The sequence below is a fragment of the Eumetopias jubatus genome, unplaced genomic scaffold (genome assembly GCF_037043125.1).
Source record: "Eumetopias jubatus isolate StellerSeaLion01/CBP00866 unplaced genomic scaffold, mEumJub1_p1.0 scaffold_1, whole genome shotgun sequence".
NCBI lineage: Eukaryota > Metazoa > Chordata > Mammalia > Carnivora > Otariidae > Eumetopias > Eumetopias jubatus.
Window position 1 is genome coordinate 48,516,557 of NW_028274807.1, and position 15,388 is coordinate 48,531,944.

The following is a 15,388-nucleotide window of genomic DNA, read 5'->3' on the forward strand; positions in this document are numbered from 1 at the left end:
GTTTTACCAGCTAAAGTTTATCAAGATGTTCCAAATGCATAAAAAAGGGGGGGGGGTTAAAATGACTTAGAATCACAAAAAGTTCAAGCTTGGAAGGAACCTTAGAATTGAATCTTGAATTCAGTCTTTGTATTTCAAGAGTATGGTAACTAAGACCCAAAGAGGCTAGATGAATCACCCATGATCACACTATTTATAAACAGTATAAGCCCATCCTATGTCATACACACATATATCTTACCTTTCTGGTGATGTTTTAGAAGTGACAGGACGTCCACGGACACTTTTTCTACTTTTATGGTCTAGAGAGAGGACCTTATTTCTTAGGCTTCTTTTCCACTGGGGGGGGGAAAAACGGAATTTAATACTAAATATAACAATATGACAATTAAAAGGCACTTAAATTTTTTTTTATTTAGAAATTCAAGATAAACAGCCAAATTCATAGGTCACAGAAGAAAAAAAGTGCAATCTACAAAACCACCTCGCTCTTTTGCTAGTGCAGAAATATAAGCCCACCAAAAAAACAGAAGGAAGATATTTTAAAATGTCGAGCTAACTTTAGTTAGGAAATCAACAGTTTTAGACTCCAAAGCTTACATAATCATACAATTTTTGTAAGACTAAAGGAAATAAAAATTATTACATACCAAGTTAAATAGGGTCTGTGATTTTGAAGTAACTGCATTTACGACAATTGGAAGGGATTACAACTTGTTCCCTATGAATTGCTACATGGAAAATTTTAGGAAAGTCAGACATCTTACTAACAGGGTTTAGATTTAATCTGACTAGACACAAAAGTTAAAATTATTTAACACAAAACAGTATGAATCTAGACAAGTAAATTATTTATCTCCTCTGCATTAGTTTCCTTATCATTAAAATGGACATAATAGTAGCTCTCTCACAAGGATGTAAGATGACTATATATGTAATAAGTTTAAAACACTGTTTTCCTTAAAGAGATCTGTATACCTGTGTTTATAGCAGCATGTTCACAAAAGCTAAAAGGTAGAAGTAATTCAAGTGTCCCATCAATAAAAGAAAGAATAAACAAAATATGGTATATAATACAATGAAATATCATTCAGTCTTAATTTTGACATATGCCACAACATTGATGACCCCTGATGACTGTGGGAGAACAAAAAATATATATATTGGTCTCTGCCCCCAGTTCCTGGCACAGAGCTCCTAAAACCCTTGTAATTTTCTGGATTGATAAGAGCATCTTTTGTTACAATATTTGATCTTTGATCCCCATTCCTACCAAAGGGCTCCTGAAACCGTTGTAATTTCCTGGGTGATAGGAGTGTCTTTTGTACGAATGAGGTGACTCTGGATGGGCTCCTGGAAGGCTCCTGGATGAGCACTGGGCACCAGAAAGACTAAGCCATAATTAGAAGCTTGGAATTTTTAGTCCCACCCTCCATTCTCTAGAGAGGGCAAAAAGAGCTGAAAACAGACTGAATAAGTTATACCTACATGTGGAAACTTCCATAAAAATTCCAACAGTATGGGGTTCAGAGAGCTCTCTGGTTGGTGAACACATCCACATACCACACATGGGAACTCCACAAGGACAGAGGCTCCTGCACTGGAGACCCTCCCAGACCTCGACCTACATATCTCACTTCAGCTTCCCATGCATCTTGTATTCTGATCATACTAAACTACCTGTAATTCCCTGAAGTGCTTTGCAGTTTCATCCTTCAACATGTTTCCTTACTAAAATATGCTTTACCCTCCCTAGTTCTCTTTGTCCAGTAAGCTTCAATCTAGTACCACCAAGAAACCTTCCTCACCCTCTAGCAGACTAAATCAATCTCTTCTACAATACCATTATAAGTTTTGCATATCTCTATTATTGATAACAATTCTCACAATGAATTATAATATCTATTTACATCCAACTGCAACCAGGACTGGAAATGATTTGGCTTAAGGGTTGAACTCTCAGAACTACTGGCCAACTAGTTCCCTGTAATCGTTCCACTAATCTCACAGTAAATGCAACCTTCGCATTTTATGTTATTGATTTTTTTGTATCCCACTAATCATTCTGTAATCTGGTTTGCCTATATGTGCAAAATGATTAAAGTACTAGTCTTTGACCCTCAGATTCTATACAGAGAAAACAACATTAATCCCACCAAAGAGGGGGCAAAAAAGAATGAGAGTTTTCTGGGGTTTTAAGATTTTATTTATTTACTTGAGAGAGACAGAGCAAGAGAGAGAGAGCATGAGCACGGGAAGGAGCAGAGGGAGAGGGAGAAGCAGACTTCCCGTTGAGAAGGGAGGCCCAATGCAGGGCTCACATCGATCCCAGGACCCTGGGATCATGACCCCAGCTAAGGGCAGACGCTTAACTGACTGAGTGACCCCGGCACCCAAAAGAACGAGAGTTTTAAACTACTACAAAAATAAGATGAACTCATGGAGACAAACTGGAGATAACTTTAATAGGAGGGAGATTGATTAAAATGTCATTAAGTCTAAATTCTTGAATCCTACCATATCCAAGGGTAACCTGAAGTATATCCAGAGATGTTATCAAATGAAAATAAAATTCACTTAGACTTTGGTCACTTGTTTCTTATAGTTAATATCACATTAAAATATTTACATATTTTTTTAAAAATTAGTTAAGAATTGTAGGCTGGGTTAATAATTTGTATTTTTCACAGTTATGATTTGTTTTTCTTTTAGTCTATGAACCTATTATATGCTATCTCTGAAAAATAAAAATCAGGTAACAAAGAATTCTCCTATAAACTGATTATGAATGGGAATTTATTCCCATACATAATCTGAAAGCTACCTGATCACAAACAGGAAAGTTAAGATAGCATGAATAATTTTATTTTAAATATGAAAAAGGCTTTTAGAAGAAAAAAAGACTTTGTTTACAGACAGGATTAGGGCATTCAGTTACATCATTTTATCCCTCTCATTCTGGCAAGGACACCAAAATAAATACTATACTAATTAAAATAAAACGGTCCACAGTAACTACTAAAATTTTTCTTGGATAAAATCAACTCTACATGCATTCTAAGTGGTGTGGGGTTCACAGTCTCAATTGAGTGCTTCCTTAGATACTAAAAAGGAACCAAAGCTGTATCTTGAGGAAAATGCTGACTTTGTTCAAAACTACTCACCCCGTCACAGTTTACTGTAATAAAAATGCATGATGACTTTCCAACCAATTGAGATTGGTCTGCATTTAACTTTATATCAGAATTTCAACTCTATTGGTTCTTCATCCAGTTTCCAAAGTAAGTAATATGTAATGCCAACAATGAAAACACTTATCAAAAAACATAAGCTGAAATTATTTCCTAGCCAGTATCTACTGAGCCACTAGATGAATTATGGGGGAAGGTCTGGGGAATCCTGCATACTCTTCAACCACTTTTCCCCAATGTTTTCCCCAAACACCCTACATGACTACAGAAAAATATATAACCAGGTAATTAACAATGAGACAATTCATGACATTATTAAGATTTCACCTGTTTTATATGCACACATTTGGTATGAGTGCATTTTTAGTTTAGTGCTATTTTATCATATGTGCACAACTGTGTGACCACAACCAAAGTCAAGATATAGAACAGTTGGGTCACACAAATCCTTTCTGCTCCCTTTTATAAACACAGTTGCCACCCTCCCTTCTACTAACTCCTAGCCTCCTCTACAGGCCCTGAGAGTTTTCCTAGCAAGTCAGACATTTAAGAAAATGAATTCTATACTCTCTATTCCATTAACTAGAATTCCCATTCTATAATGTAAGCATTGCACTGAAACTGAACCCATATAATGGCAGTAAAAGAAGAAAAACACCTAAAGACCAACATCTCTGGTAAGCATAGATAAAAACACTCAACAAAAAAAATTAGCAGATCAGGGGGTGCCTGGGTGGCTCAGTCAGTTAAGCACCTGCCTTCAGCTCAGGTCATGATCTCAGGGTCCTGGGATCAAGCCCCACATGGGGCTCGCTGCTCAGCAGGGAGCCTGCTTCTCCCCCTCCTCCCCACTTGTGCTCTCTGTCTCTCTCTCTGTCCAATAAATAAATAAAATCTTTAAAAAAAATTAGATCAAAACAAGTAATATGTGAAAAGAATAATACAATACAGGAAGTTAGGGTTTATTCCAGGGCAGAAAGGTGGTTCAATATTCAAAGATCAATCCAAAAAAAAAAAAAAAAGACCCAACTATACACTGAACACAATATGAAAAGTCAAGGGATAAAGATATGCCATTCTAACACAAATCAAAAGAAAGTTAGAATAGCTATACTGATTTCAGACTCAACAAACTTCAGAAAAAGAAAAATTACCAATTTGGAGGGATAAAGAAAAATACTACATAATGATAAAAGGGGTCAATTCTCCAAGAAGACATAAGAATCTTTAATATTTATGTGCTCAACAATAGAGCACCAAAATACATAAGGCAAAAATTGATAAAAATTCAAGGACAAATAGAATCAATAATTATAGTTGAAGACTTCAAAACCGCTCCATCAGAAACAGACAGATCCAGCAGGCAGAAAATCAGTAAAGACAGAGTTAAACTGAACAACACCATCAACCAACTGTATCTAAGTAACACTTATAGAATACTTCATCTAAAAACAGAAGAATACACATACTCAAGCTCATACGCTAAGCAGGGAATTCATCGCATTGGATGTAGCTATTTAAAAAAAGAGACAATTCAGGAAGCCTGGATGGCTCACTGGGTTAAGCAGCTGCCTTCGGCTCAGGACATGCTCCCAGGGTCCTGGGATTGAGTCCCACATCAGGCTCCCTACTCAAGGGGGAGTCTGCTTCTCCATCTGCCCCTCCCCCCTACTTGTGCACGCACACTCTCTCTCTCTCTCAAATAAATAAAATCTTAAAAAAATAAAATAAATTTTAAAAAGAGATAATTCTAAAATCAATAATCTGAACTTCCTGCTTTGGAAACTAAAAAACAAAGAGCAAAATTATTCCAAAGTAGCAGATAAAAAGAAAAATAGAGCAGAAATCAATGAAATTGAAAATAAGAAATCAATAGAGAAAAATCGACAAAACCAAAAATTGCTTCTTTAAAAAGAATAAAATTGACAAACCTCAACCCAGGTTAACTAAGAAAAAAAGATAAAACACTAATTACTAATATGAGAAATGAAAGAGAGGTAAGCACTACTAATCCCATGGATACTATAAAAAAATAATAAAGAAATGCTATAAACAACTCTACTCTCACATACTTGATAACCTAGATGAAATGAACTAATACCTTGAAAGACACAATCTACCAAAACTTGCACAATGAGAAATACATAATCTGAATAGGCTCATATCTATTAAAGAAATTGAATCAATATTTAATACCTTCCAAAACAGAAAGCACTGGGCCCAGATCGGTTCACCGATGAATTCTACCAAACATTTAAGGAAGCCACTTATACCAATTTTCAACAATTTCTTCCAGAAAACAGAAGCAGAGGAACACTTCCAAACTCATTCTATGAGTACAGCATTACCTCAACATCAAAACCAGAAAAATACATTATAAGATAGTGAAACTACACAATCTCTCTTAGAAACATAGATGCAAAAATCTCAAAAGAATCAAATCCAACAATGTCCAAAAAGAATTATACAGGGGCGCCTGGGTGGCTCAGTTGTTAAGCATCTGCCTTCAGCTCAGGTCATGATCCCAGAGTCCTGGGATCAAGCCCCGCATCGGGTTCTCTGCTCAGCAGGAAGCCTGCTTCTCCCTCTCCCACTCCCCCTGCTTGTGTTCCCTCTCTCGCTGTGTCTCTGTCAAATAAATAAATAAAATCTTTAAAAAAAAAAAAAAGAATTACACATCATGAACAAGTGAGATTTATTTCAAATATGCAATGCTGGATAATGGATTGGAAAATCTATTAATGACAACAAGCTAAATAAGAAAAATCCAATGATCATATCAATAGATGCAGAAAAAAAGCATCTGACAAACTCTAAAAGCCATTAATGATTTTTTCTAAAGAAAATTCTCAGCAAAGTAGCAATAGAGGGAGATGTTCCCAATCCAATAAAGAACATCTACAGTAAACCTACAGAAAATATACTTAATAGAAAAAAATCAAATGCTTCCACACTAAGATAAAAAACAAAGCAAGGATGCACCCTTTCATCACTCCTATTCAGCCTCATATTAAAGTCCTAGACAATGTTGTAAGATAAGAAAAGGAAATAAAAAGTATACAGATTGGGGGGAAAAATAAAATTTTATTTAAGGTGACATAATCGTCTATGTAGAAAATCCCAAAGAATCAATTAAAAAAAAAAAAAACACTCCTTCAAAAAATAAGCCATTATAGCAATGGTGCAGGAAACAACTATTTATACAAAAGTCAATCACTTTCTTCTTTAAAAGTAATTTACACTGAGGGGTGCCTGGGTGGCTCAAATGGTTGAGCATCTGCCTTCGGCTCAGGTCATGATCCCAGGGTCCTGGGACCGAATCCCGCATCAGGCTCCCTGCTCTGAGGGAAGCCTGCTTCTCCCTCTCCCTCTGTCTGCCTCTCTGCCTACTTGTACTCTCTCACTCCTCTCTGTGTCAAGTAAATAAATAAATAAATAATCTTTAAAAGTAATTTACATTGAAATTTGAAAAACAATACTATCTACATTAGCACAAAAAAATATTTATAAACAAATCAAATACATTTAAAACCTATATGACAAAAACTACAAAACTGTGTTAAAAGGTAATCAAAGTTCTAAATAGATATTTCACATACATTGATAGGAAGACTCAATATTCCAACGGATGCCTTCCCAACGTGATCTATAGTCAACACAAATAAATATCCCAGAAAGTTAGTCTGTGGATATTGACAAAGTGATTCTAAATTTTAAATAGAAAGCCAAAGACCCAGAATAGCTAATACAATATTGAAGAAAAACAAACTCAGAAAACTTACACTCCTAATGTCAAGACTTACTAGTTTTATTGGTTACTGTAGACTTAAAGCTACAGTAACCAAGATAGCTTGGCATGGACAAAAGAACAAACAAATAGATCAATGGAACAGAATAAATAGCTGGGAAATAGATCCACATAATGTAATCAACTGATTTATGACATGGGAACAATGGCAATTCAATTCTGCAGGCTAGTATTTTCAACAAATGGTGCTGATATCCCTGTAGAAAGATACAGAGCCATAAGTCTTACATCTTTTGCAAAAATTGATGCAAAATGGGCCACAGATCTAAATATAAAATGCAAAACTATAAAACTCCTAAAAGGTTTTCTCATCAGAGAAAACCTAGGTGACCTTGGGTTAGGCAGTTACTTCTTAGATATAATACCTAAAGCACTATCCATGAAGAAAAAAAATAATTTGGGCTTCACTGAAATTAAAACTTCTACTTTGTGAAAGACCATCAAGGAAATGAAAAGATAACACAAAGACTAGGAAAAAAAAACTTTGCAAAACACATATCTGATAAAAAGACTGGTATCCAAAATGTACAATGGACTCTTAAAACTCAAAAATAAGAAAACAATCCAATTTTAAAAAGAGCCAAAGATCTGAAGGCACACTTCACCAAAGAAGATACATAGCTGGCAAATATACATATAAAAAAAACTCAAGAAAATATGTCATCAGAGAACTGCAAGTTAAAACAAGATACCACTGTACACCTATTAGAATGGCTAAAACACAAAACATTGACAATACCAAACGTCAACTAGAATGTGGAGCATCAGGAAATCCCATTAGGTGCTGGTGGGAATGCAATATGGTACAACCATTTTGGAAGACAATTTAGCAGTTCCTGACAAAACTAAACCTACCCTTAACATACGAACCAACAACTGCAATCCTTGGTATTTAGTGAAATAAGTCAGAAATGTGTCCACACAAAAACATGCACATGAATGTTTACTATAGCTTTATTGATAATTGCCAAAACTTGGAAGCAACCAAGATGTCTTTCAACAGGTGATAGATAAACAAACTGTGCTACATCCACTTAACAGAATATTATTCAGCAATAAAAACAAATAAATAGTGGGGAAGGCTGTGCGTGTGTGGAGGCAAAATTCTGCCCAGTTTTGCTGCAAACCTAAAGCTGCTCTAAAAAACAGTCTTGTAAAAATTCTTTTTTTTTTTAAATATTTATTTATTTTTGAGAGATGGAGAGCATGCATGAGTGGGCAGAAAGGCAGAGGGAAAAGGAGAAAAGAAGCAGACCTCCGCTGAATGGAGAGCCTGATGCAGGGCTTGATCTCAGGACTCTGAGATCATGACCTGAGCCAAAAAAAAAAATCGGACACTTAACTGACTGAGCCACTCAGATGCCCCCCAAAATTCTTTTTTTTTTAAAGAAATGAAGTATCAAGCCCAAAAAAGACATGAATGAATGTAAAAGCATATTGCTACATGGAAGAAGACAATCTAAAAAGGCTGCATGATTCCATGTGACATTATCGAAAAAGTAAAACTGGAGATATTAAAAAGATCAGTGGAGCACAAAAGATTTTTTTTTTAAAGATTTTATTTATTTGACAGAGAGAGACACAGCAAGAGAGGGAACACAAGCCGGGGGGAGTGGCAGAGGGAGAAGCAGGCTTCCCGCTGAGCAGGGAGCCCGATGCGGGGCTCGATCCCAGGACCCCGGGATCATGACCTGAGCCGAAGGCAGACGCTTAACGACTGAGCCACCCAGGTGCCCCACAAAAGATTTTTTTAACAGTGAAATTATTCTGTATCACATTGTAATGGTAGATACATGCCATTATACACTTGTCAAAACAAAGAAAATACCAGACAAAACATGAACCCTAATGTAAACTATGGACTTCAACTAACAATAATCTACCAGGGATAGTTCCAGTTCAAGATGACAAAGTAGCAGGCTCCTGAAATCACTTCCTCCCACAGACATACCAAATCTACAGTTACATACAGAACAATTCCCTCTGAAAAAATCCAGAAACTAGCTGAAAAACTCCTCTAAATATCACAGGAATGAGGAAAAAAAAAAACACTGAAACATGTAGGAGAAGTTGAGATAATCTTGCCATAAACACACTCCCAGCAAAATGGAACACAACCAGGAGGAAACTGACAACTCCCAGCTTCTGCCTAAGGTACAAAGGATTTGGACCCCACATCTGGCACCCTGATCTTTATGATTATCACCAAGAGACAGGCTACTAAAACATCTAGCTTTGAAAGCCAATGAGGCTTGCATCCATGAGACTCACAAGGCTATAGCAAACCAAGAAACAGTTCTTAAAAGGTTCACATGGACTCATCATGGCTAACACTCCAGGACCCATCATAGAGGTAGCAGACTAAAACACACCCAGAAAGAGGTCTGTTTATCTTAGAAACTGCAGCCTGAGGACAGGCTTCTAATTTAACATGCATTTAGAGGCCAACTACAATTCTCTCCAGAGACTACAGAGGCAAGCAGATCCCATCTCTGTGTCTCCCTCTGCTTCATTCCAGATTGCCACTATCTCCTGAAAAGGAGCTTATGCACAAGTCTGACACGCTGGTTTTTGCAGCTGCTATCTATGGGATGCCCCTTGATCACATGGCTGTGGTGGCCAGTGAGGAATATGTTCATGGATTCAACAGGACTGAAACAAACAGAGAAACAGTTCTTAACACCAGCTATCCCGCAGGGCACACAGCACAGAGGGAGCAGACAGAAATACTCATCTACCAGTCTTCCCCTGGAAGAGGTATCTTTGCATACTTTTAAAGCTGCTGCCTGAGGATCCAGCTTCCAATCAGCCTAAGATCACCCCTTAGACTCACTGACAGGTCTTGGCACACCCTAAACTATTGGGAGCCACTAAAGAACAAAGAAGTCGGCTTGGACAGTCCCAAAGGTTTGAGAGACAACAAGAGCTAAGATAGAGTTCAACTCCTATACAAAATCACACCTTCAAGACTAGGAAGCAGCTGTTTCATATACTGCACAGAAACCAACTACAGTGGAGGAAAATGAAACAAAGGAATATGTTCCAAACAAAAGAAAAAGACCTTAATGAAATGGAGAAAGTGACTTAACCTGATAAATAGTTCAAAATAACTGTTATAAAGATGCTCACCAACATCAGGAGAACAATGCATAGACAAAGTGAAAATGTCAACAAAGAGAATATATTAAGTACCAAACAAATCACAGAGCTGAAGATTACAATAACAGAACTTAAAACTTCAATTAGAGAGATTCAACAGTAGACTAAATGAAGTAGAAGAAAGGACCAGCAAACTCAAAGACAGGGCACTAGAATTCACCCATCCAGAAGACCAAAAAGGAAAAGAAATTAACAAGAGTGAAGATATATTAAGGGATTTATGGAACATCAGGTAGAACAATATTCACATTATAGGGGTCCCAGAAGAAGAGAGAGAGAAAGTGCCAGAAAATTATCTGAAGAAATAATGGGAGGGAAACAGACATTCAAATCCAGGAAGCCCAGAAAGTTCCAAAATAGATGTTCCAAATTAGATCTCCAAAGAGATTCACACCAAGACACATTATAGTTAAACTGCAAAAAATTAAACACAAGGAGAATATAAAAAGCAACAGGAAAAAAACCACTTGTTATACACAAGGAAACCCCCTTCCAAAAGATTATTAGCAGATTTTTCAGCAGAAACTTTGCAGGCCAGAAAAAAGTGCCATTATGTATTAAAAGTGATGAAACAGGGGCACCTGGCTGACTGTGTTGGTAGAGCATGCAACACTTGATCTCAGGGGGTCGTGAATTTGAGCCCCACATTGGGGATAGAGACCACCTAAAAATAAATAAACTTAAAAAAAAAAAGGTACTCAAACAAACAAGCAAAAACAAGAATAAAATCACCAAAGGTGTCTTTCAGAATTGAAGGAGAGATAGAGTTTTCCAGACAAGCAGAAGGTAAAGGAGCTTATCACCACTAGACTAGCTTTATAAGAAATGTTGTAGGGACTTCCTTAACCAAAAACAAAAGGATGCTAATTAGTAAGAAGAAAACATGAAAGTATGAATCTCACTAGTAAAGGCAAATATATAAATTCAGAATAATCTAATCTAATTATGGCAGGCTAACCACTTCTAAATATAATATGAAGGCTAAAAGAAAAATGTAAAAAAAAAATAACTCTAACTACAATAATTCATTAATGGATATACAAAATACAAATTGTGACATCAAAAACAAAATAGGCAGTGGATAAAAATGTAGAGCTTTAGAATGAATTCAAGTTTAAGTGGTTATCAACTTAAAATATACTGCTATAAAAATGTATTATGTAAGCCTCATGGTAAACACAAGGCAAAAATCTCCAGTAGATACACAAAAGATAAAGGGAAAGGTATCAAACAATATCACTACAGAAGATCATCAAATCACAAAGGAACAGAGCAAGAGAAAAGAAAGAAATAAGGGAATTACAAAACAGTCAAAAACCAATTAACAAAATGGCAGTAAGTCCATATCTATCAATAATTCTTTAAATGTAAATGGAATAAATTCTCTAATCAAAAGACAGAGTGATTAAATGGCTAAAAAAAAAACCCAACTATATACTACCTACAAGAGACTCACCTCACCTTTAAAAACATACATAAGTTAAAAAAGATGGGATGGGAAAAGATATTCCTTACAAAGGGAAACCAAAAAAAGCTGGGGTAGGTATGCTTAATGAGACAAAATACACTTTAAAACAGAAACTGCAATAACAGACAAGGTAGGTCATTACATAATGATAAAGGGGTCAATCGAACAAGAGGATATAACATTTATAAGTATTTATGAACCCAATATAGGAACATCTAAATATGTAAAGCAAATACTAAGAAATCTAAAGGGAGGAATAAACAATACAATAATAGTAAGAGATTCAATACCCCACTTTCACCAATGGATAGATCATCCAGATAGAGAATCAGTAAGGAAGGATTGTACTTAAACAGCACATTAGACCAGATGGACTTAAAAGACATTTATAGAACATTCTTCTCAAGCATACATGGAACATTCTCTGGGACAGATCATACATTAGGCCACAAAACAAGTCTTAATAAAATTAAGAAGACTGGTGGGGGGGTGCCTGGGTAGCTCAGTGAGTTAAGCATCTGACTCTTGATTTCAGTTCAGGTCGTGAAATCAAGCCCAGCATCAGGCTCCACACTGGGCATGGAGACTGCTCAAGATTCTCTCCCTCTCTCTCTGCCCAAAAGAAAAAAAAAAAAAAAAAGATTGGTGGGGAGGATGGTGGGTGGTGATGGTAAAAAATTTAACTTAAAAATGTTTTAAATAAAGAAATATAAGAAGACTGATATTATACCAAGCATCTTTTCCAAACACAATGGTATGAAACTACACATCAGTCACAAGAAAAACAATGAAAAACTCACAAATATGTGAAGTTAAACCATATGCTCCTGAACAACCAATCGGTCAAAGAAGAAATCAAAAGAAAAATAAAAAATATCTTGAGACATATGAAAATGGCAATATATAAAAACTTATGGGATGCTGCAGCAAAAGCAGTACTAAGAGAAAAGTTCATAGCAAAAAACATCTACATTAAGAAACAAAAAGATCTGAAACATGACTTTACACTTCAAGGGATTAGAAAAAGTACAAACTAAGCCCCTAAGTTACTGGAATGAAGGAAATAACAAAGATCAGAGTGGAAACTGAGACTAAAGAGACAACAGAAAAGATTAATGAAACTTAGAGCTGGTATTTTGAAAAGATAAACAAAATTGACAAATCTTTAGCTAGACTCGCCAAGAAAAAGAGAGAGAATTCAATAAGTAAAACCCAAAATGAAAGAGGAGACATTATCAATGATACCACCAAACTACAAAAAATCATAAGAGGCTATGAAAAATTAATTAAACACCACCACTCTGGACAACCTAGAAGAAATAAGTAAATTCCTAGAAACATGACCTACCAAGAATGAATTATGAAGAAAGAAAATCTGAACAGCCTGATTACTAGTAAGGAGATAGATTCAGTAATCAAAAACCTCTCAACACATAAAAGTACAGGACAGAGAGCTTCCCTGGTGAAGTGTACCCAACATTTAAATAAGAATTATTACCAATTTTTCTCAAACTCCTCAAAAACATAGAAGACGAATCACTCCCAAACTTATTTTATGAGGCCTTCAATACTCTAATACCAAAATCAGACAAGGACACTCAAGAAAATTATAGACCAGGGGCGTGCCTGGGTGCCTCAGTCAGTTACGAGTCTGCCTTCAGCTCAGGTCATGATCTTGGGGTCCCGGGATTGAGCCCTGTGTCAGACTCCCTGCTCGGTGGGGAGTTTGCTTCTCCCTTTCCCATTGCCCCTCCCCACTACTCATGCTCTCTTTGTCTCTCACACACTCTCTCTCTCAAATAAAATCTTTAAAAAAGAAAAAAAATTACAGACCAATATCACTGATGAAAACAGCTACAAAAATCCTTAATAAAATATTAGCAAATCCAATTCAACAATACAAAAGAATCATACACCAGGATCAAATAGGATTTATTCCAGGGGCACCTGGGTAGCTCAGTCGTTAAGCATCTGCCTTCGGCTCAGGTCAGGATCCCAGGGTCCTGGGATCGAGCCCCGCATCGGGCTCCCTGCTTGGTGGGGAGCTTGCTTCTCCCTCTCCCACTCCCCCTGTTCGTGTTCCCTCTCTCACTGTGTCTCTCTCTGTCAAATAAATAAATAAAATCTTCAAAAAAAATAGGATTTATTCCAGAGATGCAAGTAAGGTTCAGTATCCACCAATCAATCAACGTGAAAGAATAAAAGTAAAACATATCATCATCTCAACAGATGCAAAAAAGCATCTGATAAAATTCAACATCCATTCATAATAAAAACTCTCAACAAAGTAAATATATATGGAATGTACCCAAACATAATAAAGATCACATATCACAGCCCACAGTGCCTATCATACTCAATCATGAAAAGCTGAAAGTTTTTCCTCTAAAATCAGGAAGAAGACAAGGTTTCCAACTCTCCCCACTTTTCTTTAACAGAATACTAGAAGTCCAAAGAAATCTCACAATTAGGCAAAAAATAAATAAATAAAAGACAACCAAATCAAAAAGAAGTAAAATTGTCTCTATCCACAGATGACATGATATTATATATAGAAAAGCTTAAAGATGCCACCAGAAACTTAGAACTAATCAACAATTTCAGTAAAGTTGCAGGATACAAAAATCAATGTCATTTCCATATACTAACAACAAACTATCAGAGATATTAAGAAAACAATCCCATATACAGGAAAAAAAAAAAAAACACAAAAAAAAAACAAAAACAACACCTAGGAAAAAATTCAACCAAGAAGATGAAAGTCTGGTACATTGAAAACTATAAGACACTGACAAAAGAAACTAAAAAAGACATAAATAAATGAAAAAATATTCTGTGCTTATGGATTAGAAGAATATTGATAAAATGTCCACACTATTCAAAGTAATCTACCAATTCAATGCAATCCCTATCAACATTCCAACAGCACTTTTCACAGAAATAGAACAAATAATCCTAAAATTTGTATGCAACAACAAAAGAGCCTGAATAGTCAAAGCAATCTTAAGAAGAAAAAGTTAGAGGCATCATACTCCCTCATTTGAAACATTACAAAGCTATAGTAATCAAAACAGTATGGCATAGGCATAAAAACAGACCTAAGATCAATGGAAAAAAAAAAAAAATCTATGGAACAGAACAGAGCCCAGAAATAAACCCATGCATATATATTGAATTAATAAATAAAAGGAACAAAAAACATACAATGGGGAAAGAATACTCTCTTCAATAAATGGGGCTGGGAAACTGGACAGCCTTATATGAAATAGTGAAATTGGACCACTATCTCACACCACATACAAAAATCAACTTAAAATGGATTAAAAACTTGAACATAAGACCTGAAACCATAAAGCTCCTAGAAGATGGCAAGTTCCTTGACGTTGGTCTTAGCAATGATTTTTTGAATCTGACACATAAGCAAAGGCAACAAAGACAGAAATAAGTAAGTGGTACTATATCAAACTAAAAAGCTTCTGTACAGCAAAATGAAAAGGCAACCTACAGAATGTAAGAATTATTTGCAAATCATATATCTAATAAGAGGTTAATATCCAAAATATATAAAGAACTCATACAACTCAATAGCATTAAAAAAAAATCCAATTTAAAAATGGGTAGAAAGGGGTGCTTGGGTGGCTCAGTCAGTTAAGCATCTGCCTAGGGCTCAGGTCATGATCCCAGGGTCCTGGGATCCAGCCCCACACTGGGCTCCCTGCTCAGCAGGGAGTCTGCTTCTCCCTCTGCCCTCTCCTCCTGCTT

The 15,388-nt window shown here is 36.0% G+C and overlaps 1 protein-coding gene across 6 annotated transcripts in view; it reads right to left on the reverse strand.

Moving 5' to 3' along the window:
- Positions 1-15,388, reverse strand: part of SENP7 (SUMO specific peptidase 7) — a 133,757-nt gene that overhangs the window by 94,994 nt on the left and 23,375 nt on the right. For all 6 annotated transcript variants that reach the window (XM_028119221.2, XM_028119220.2, XM_028119219.2 and 3 more), the window contains exon 4: positions 242-339. In XM_028119221.2, coding sequence (XP_027975022.2) covers positions 242-339 — 98 coding nt within the window. The remainder of the gene's footprint in view (positions 1-241; positions 340-15,388) is intronic.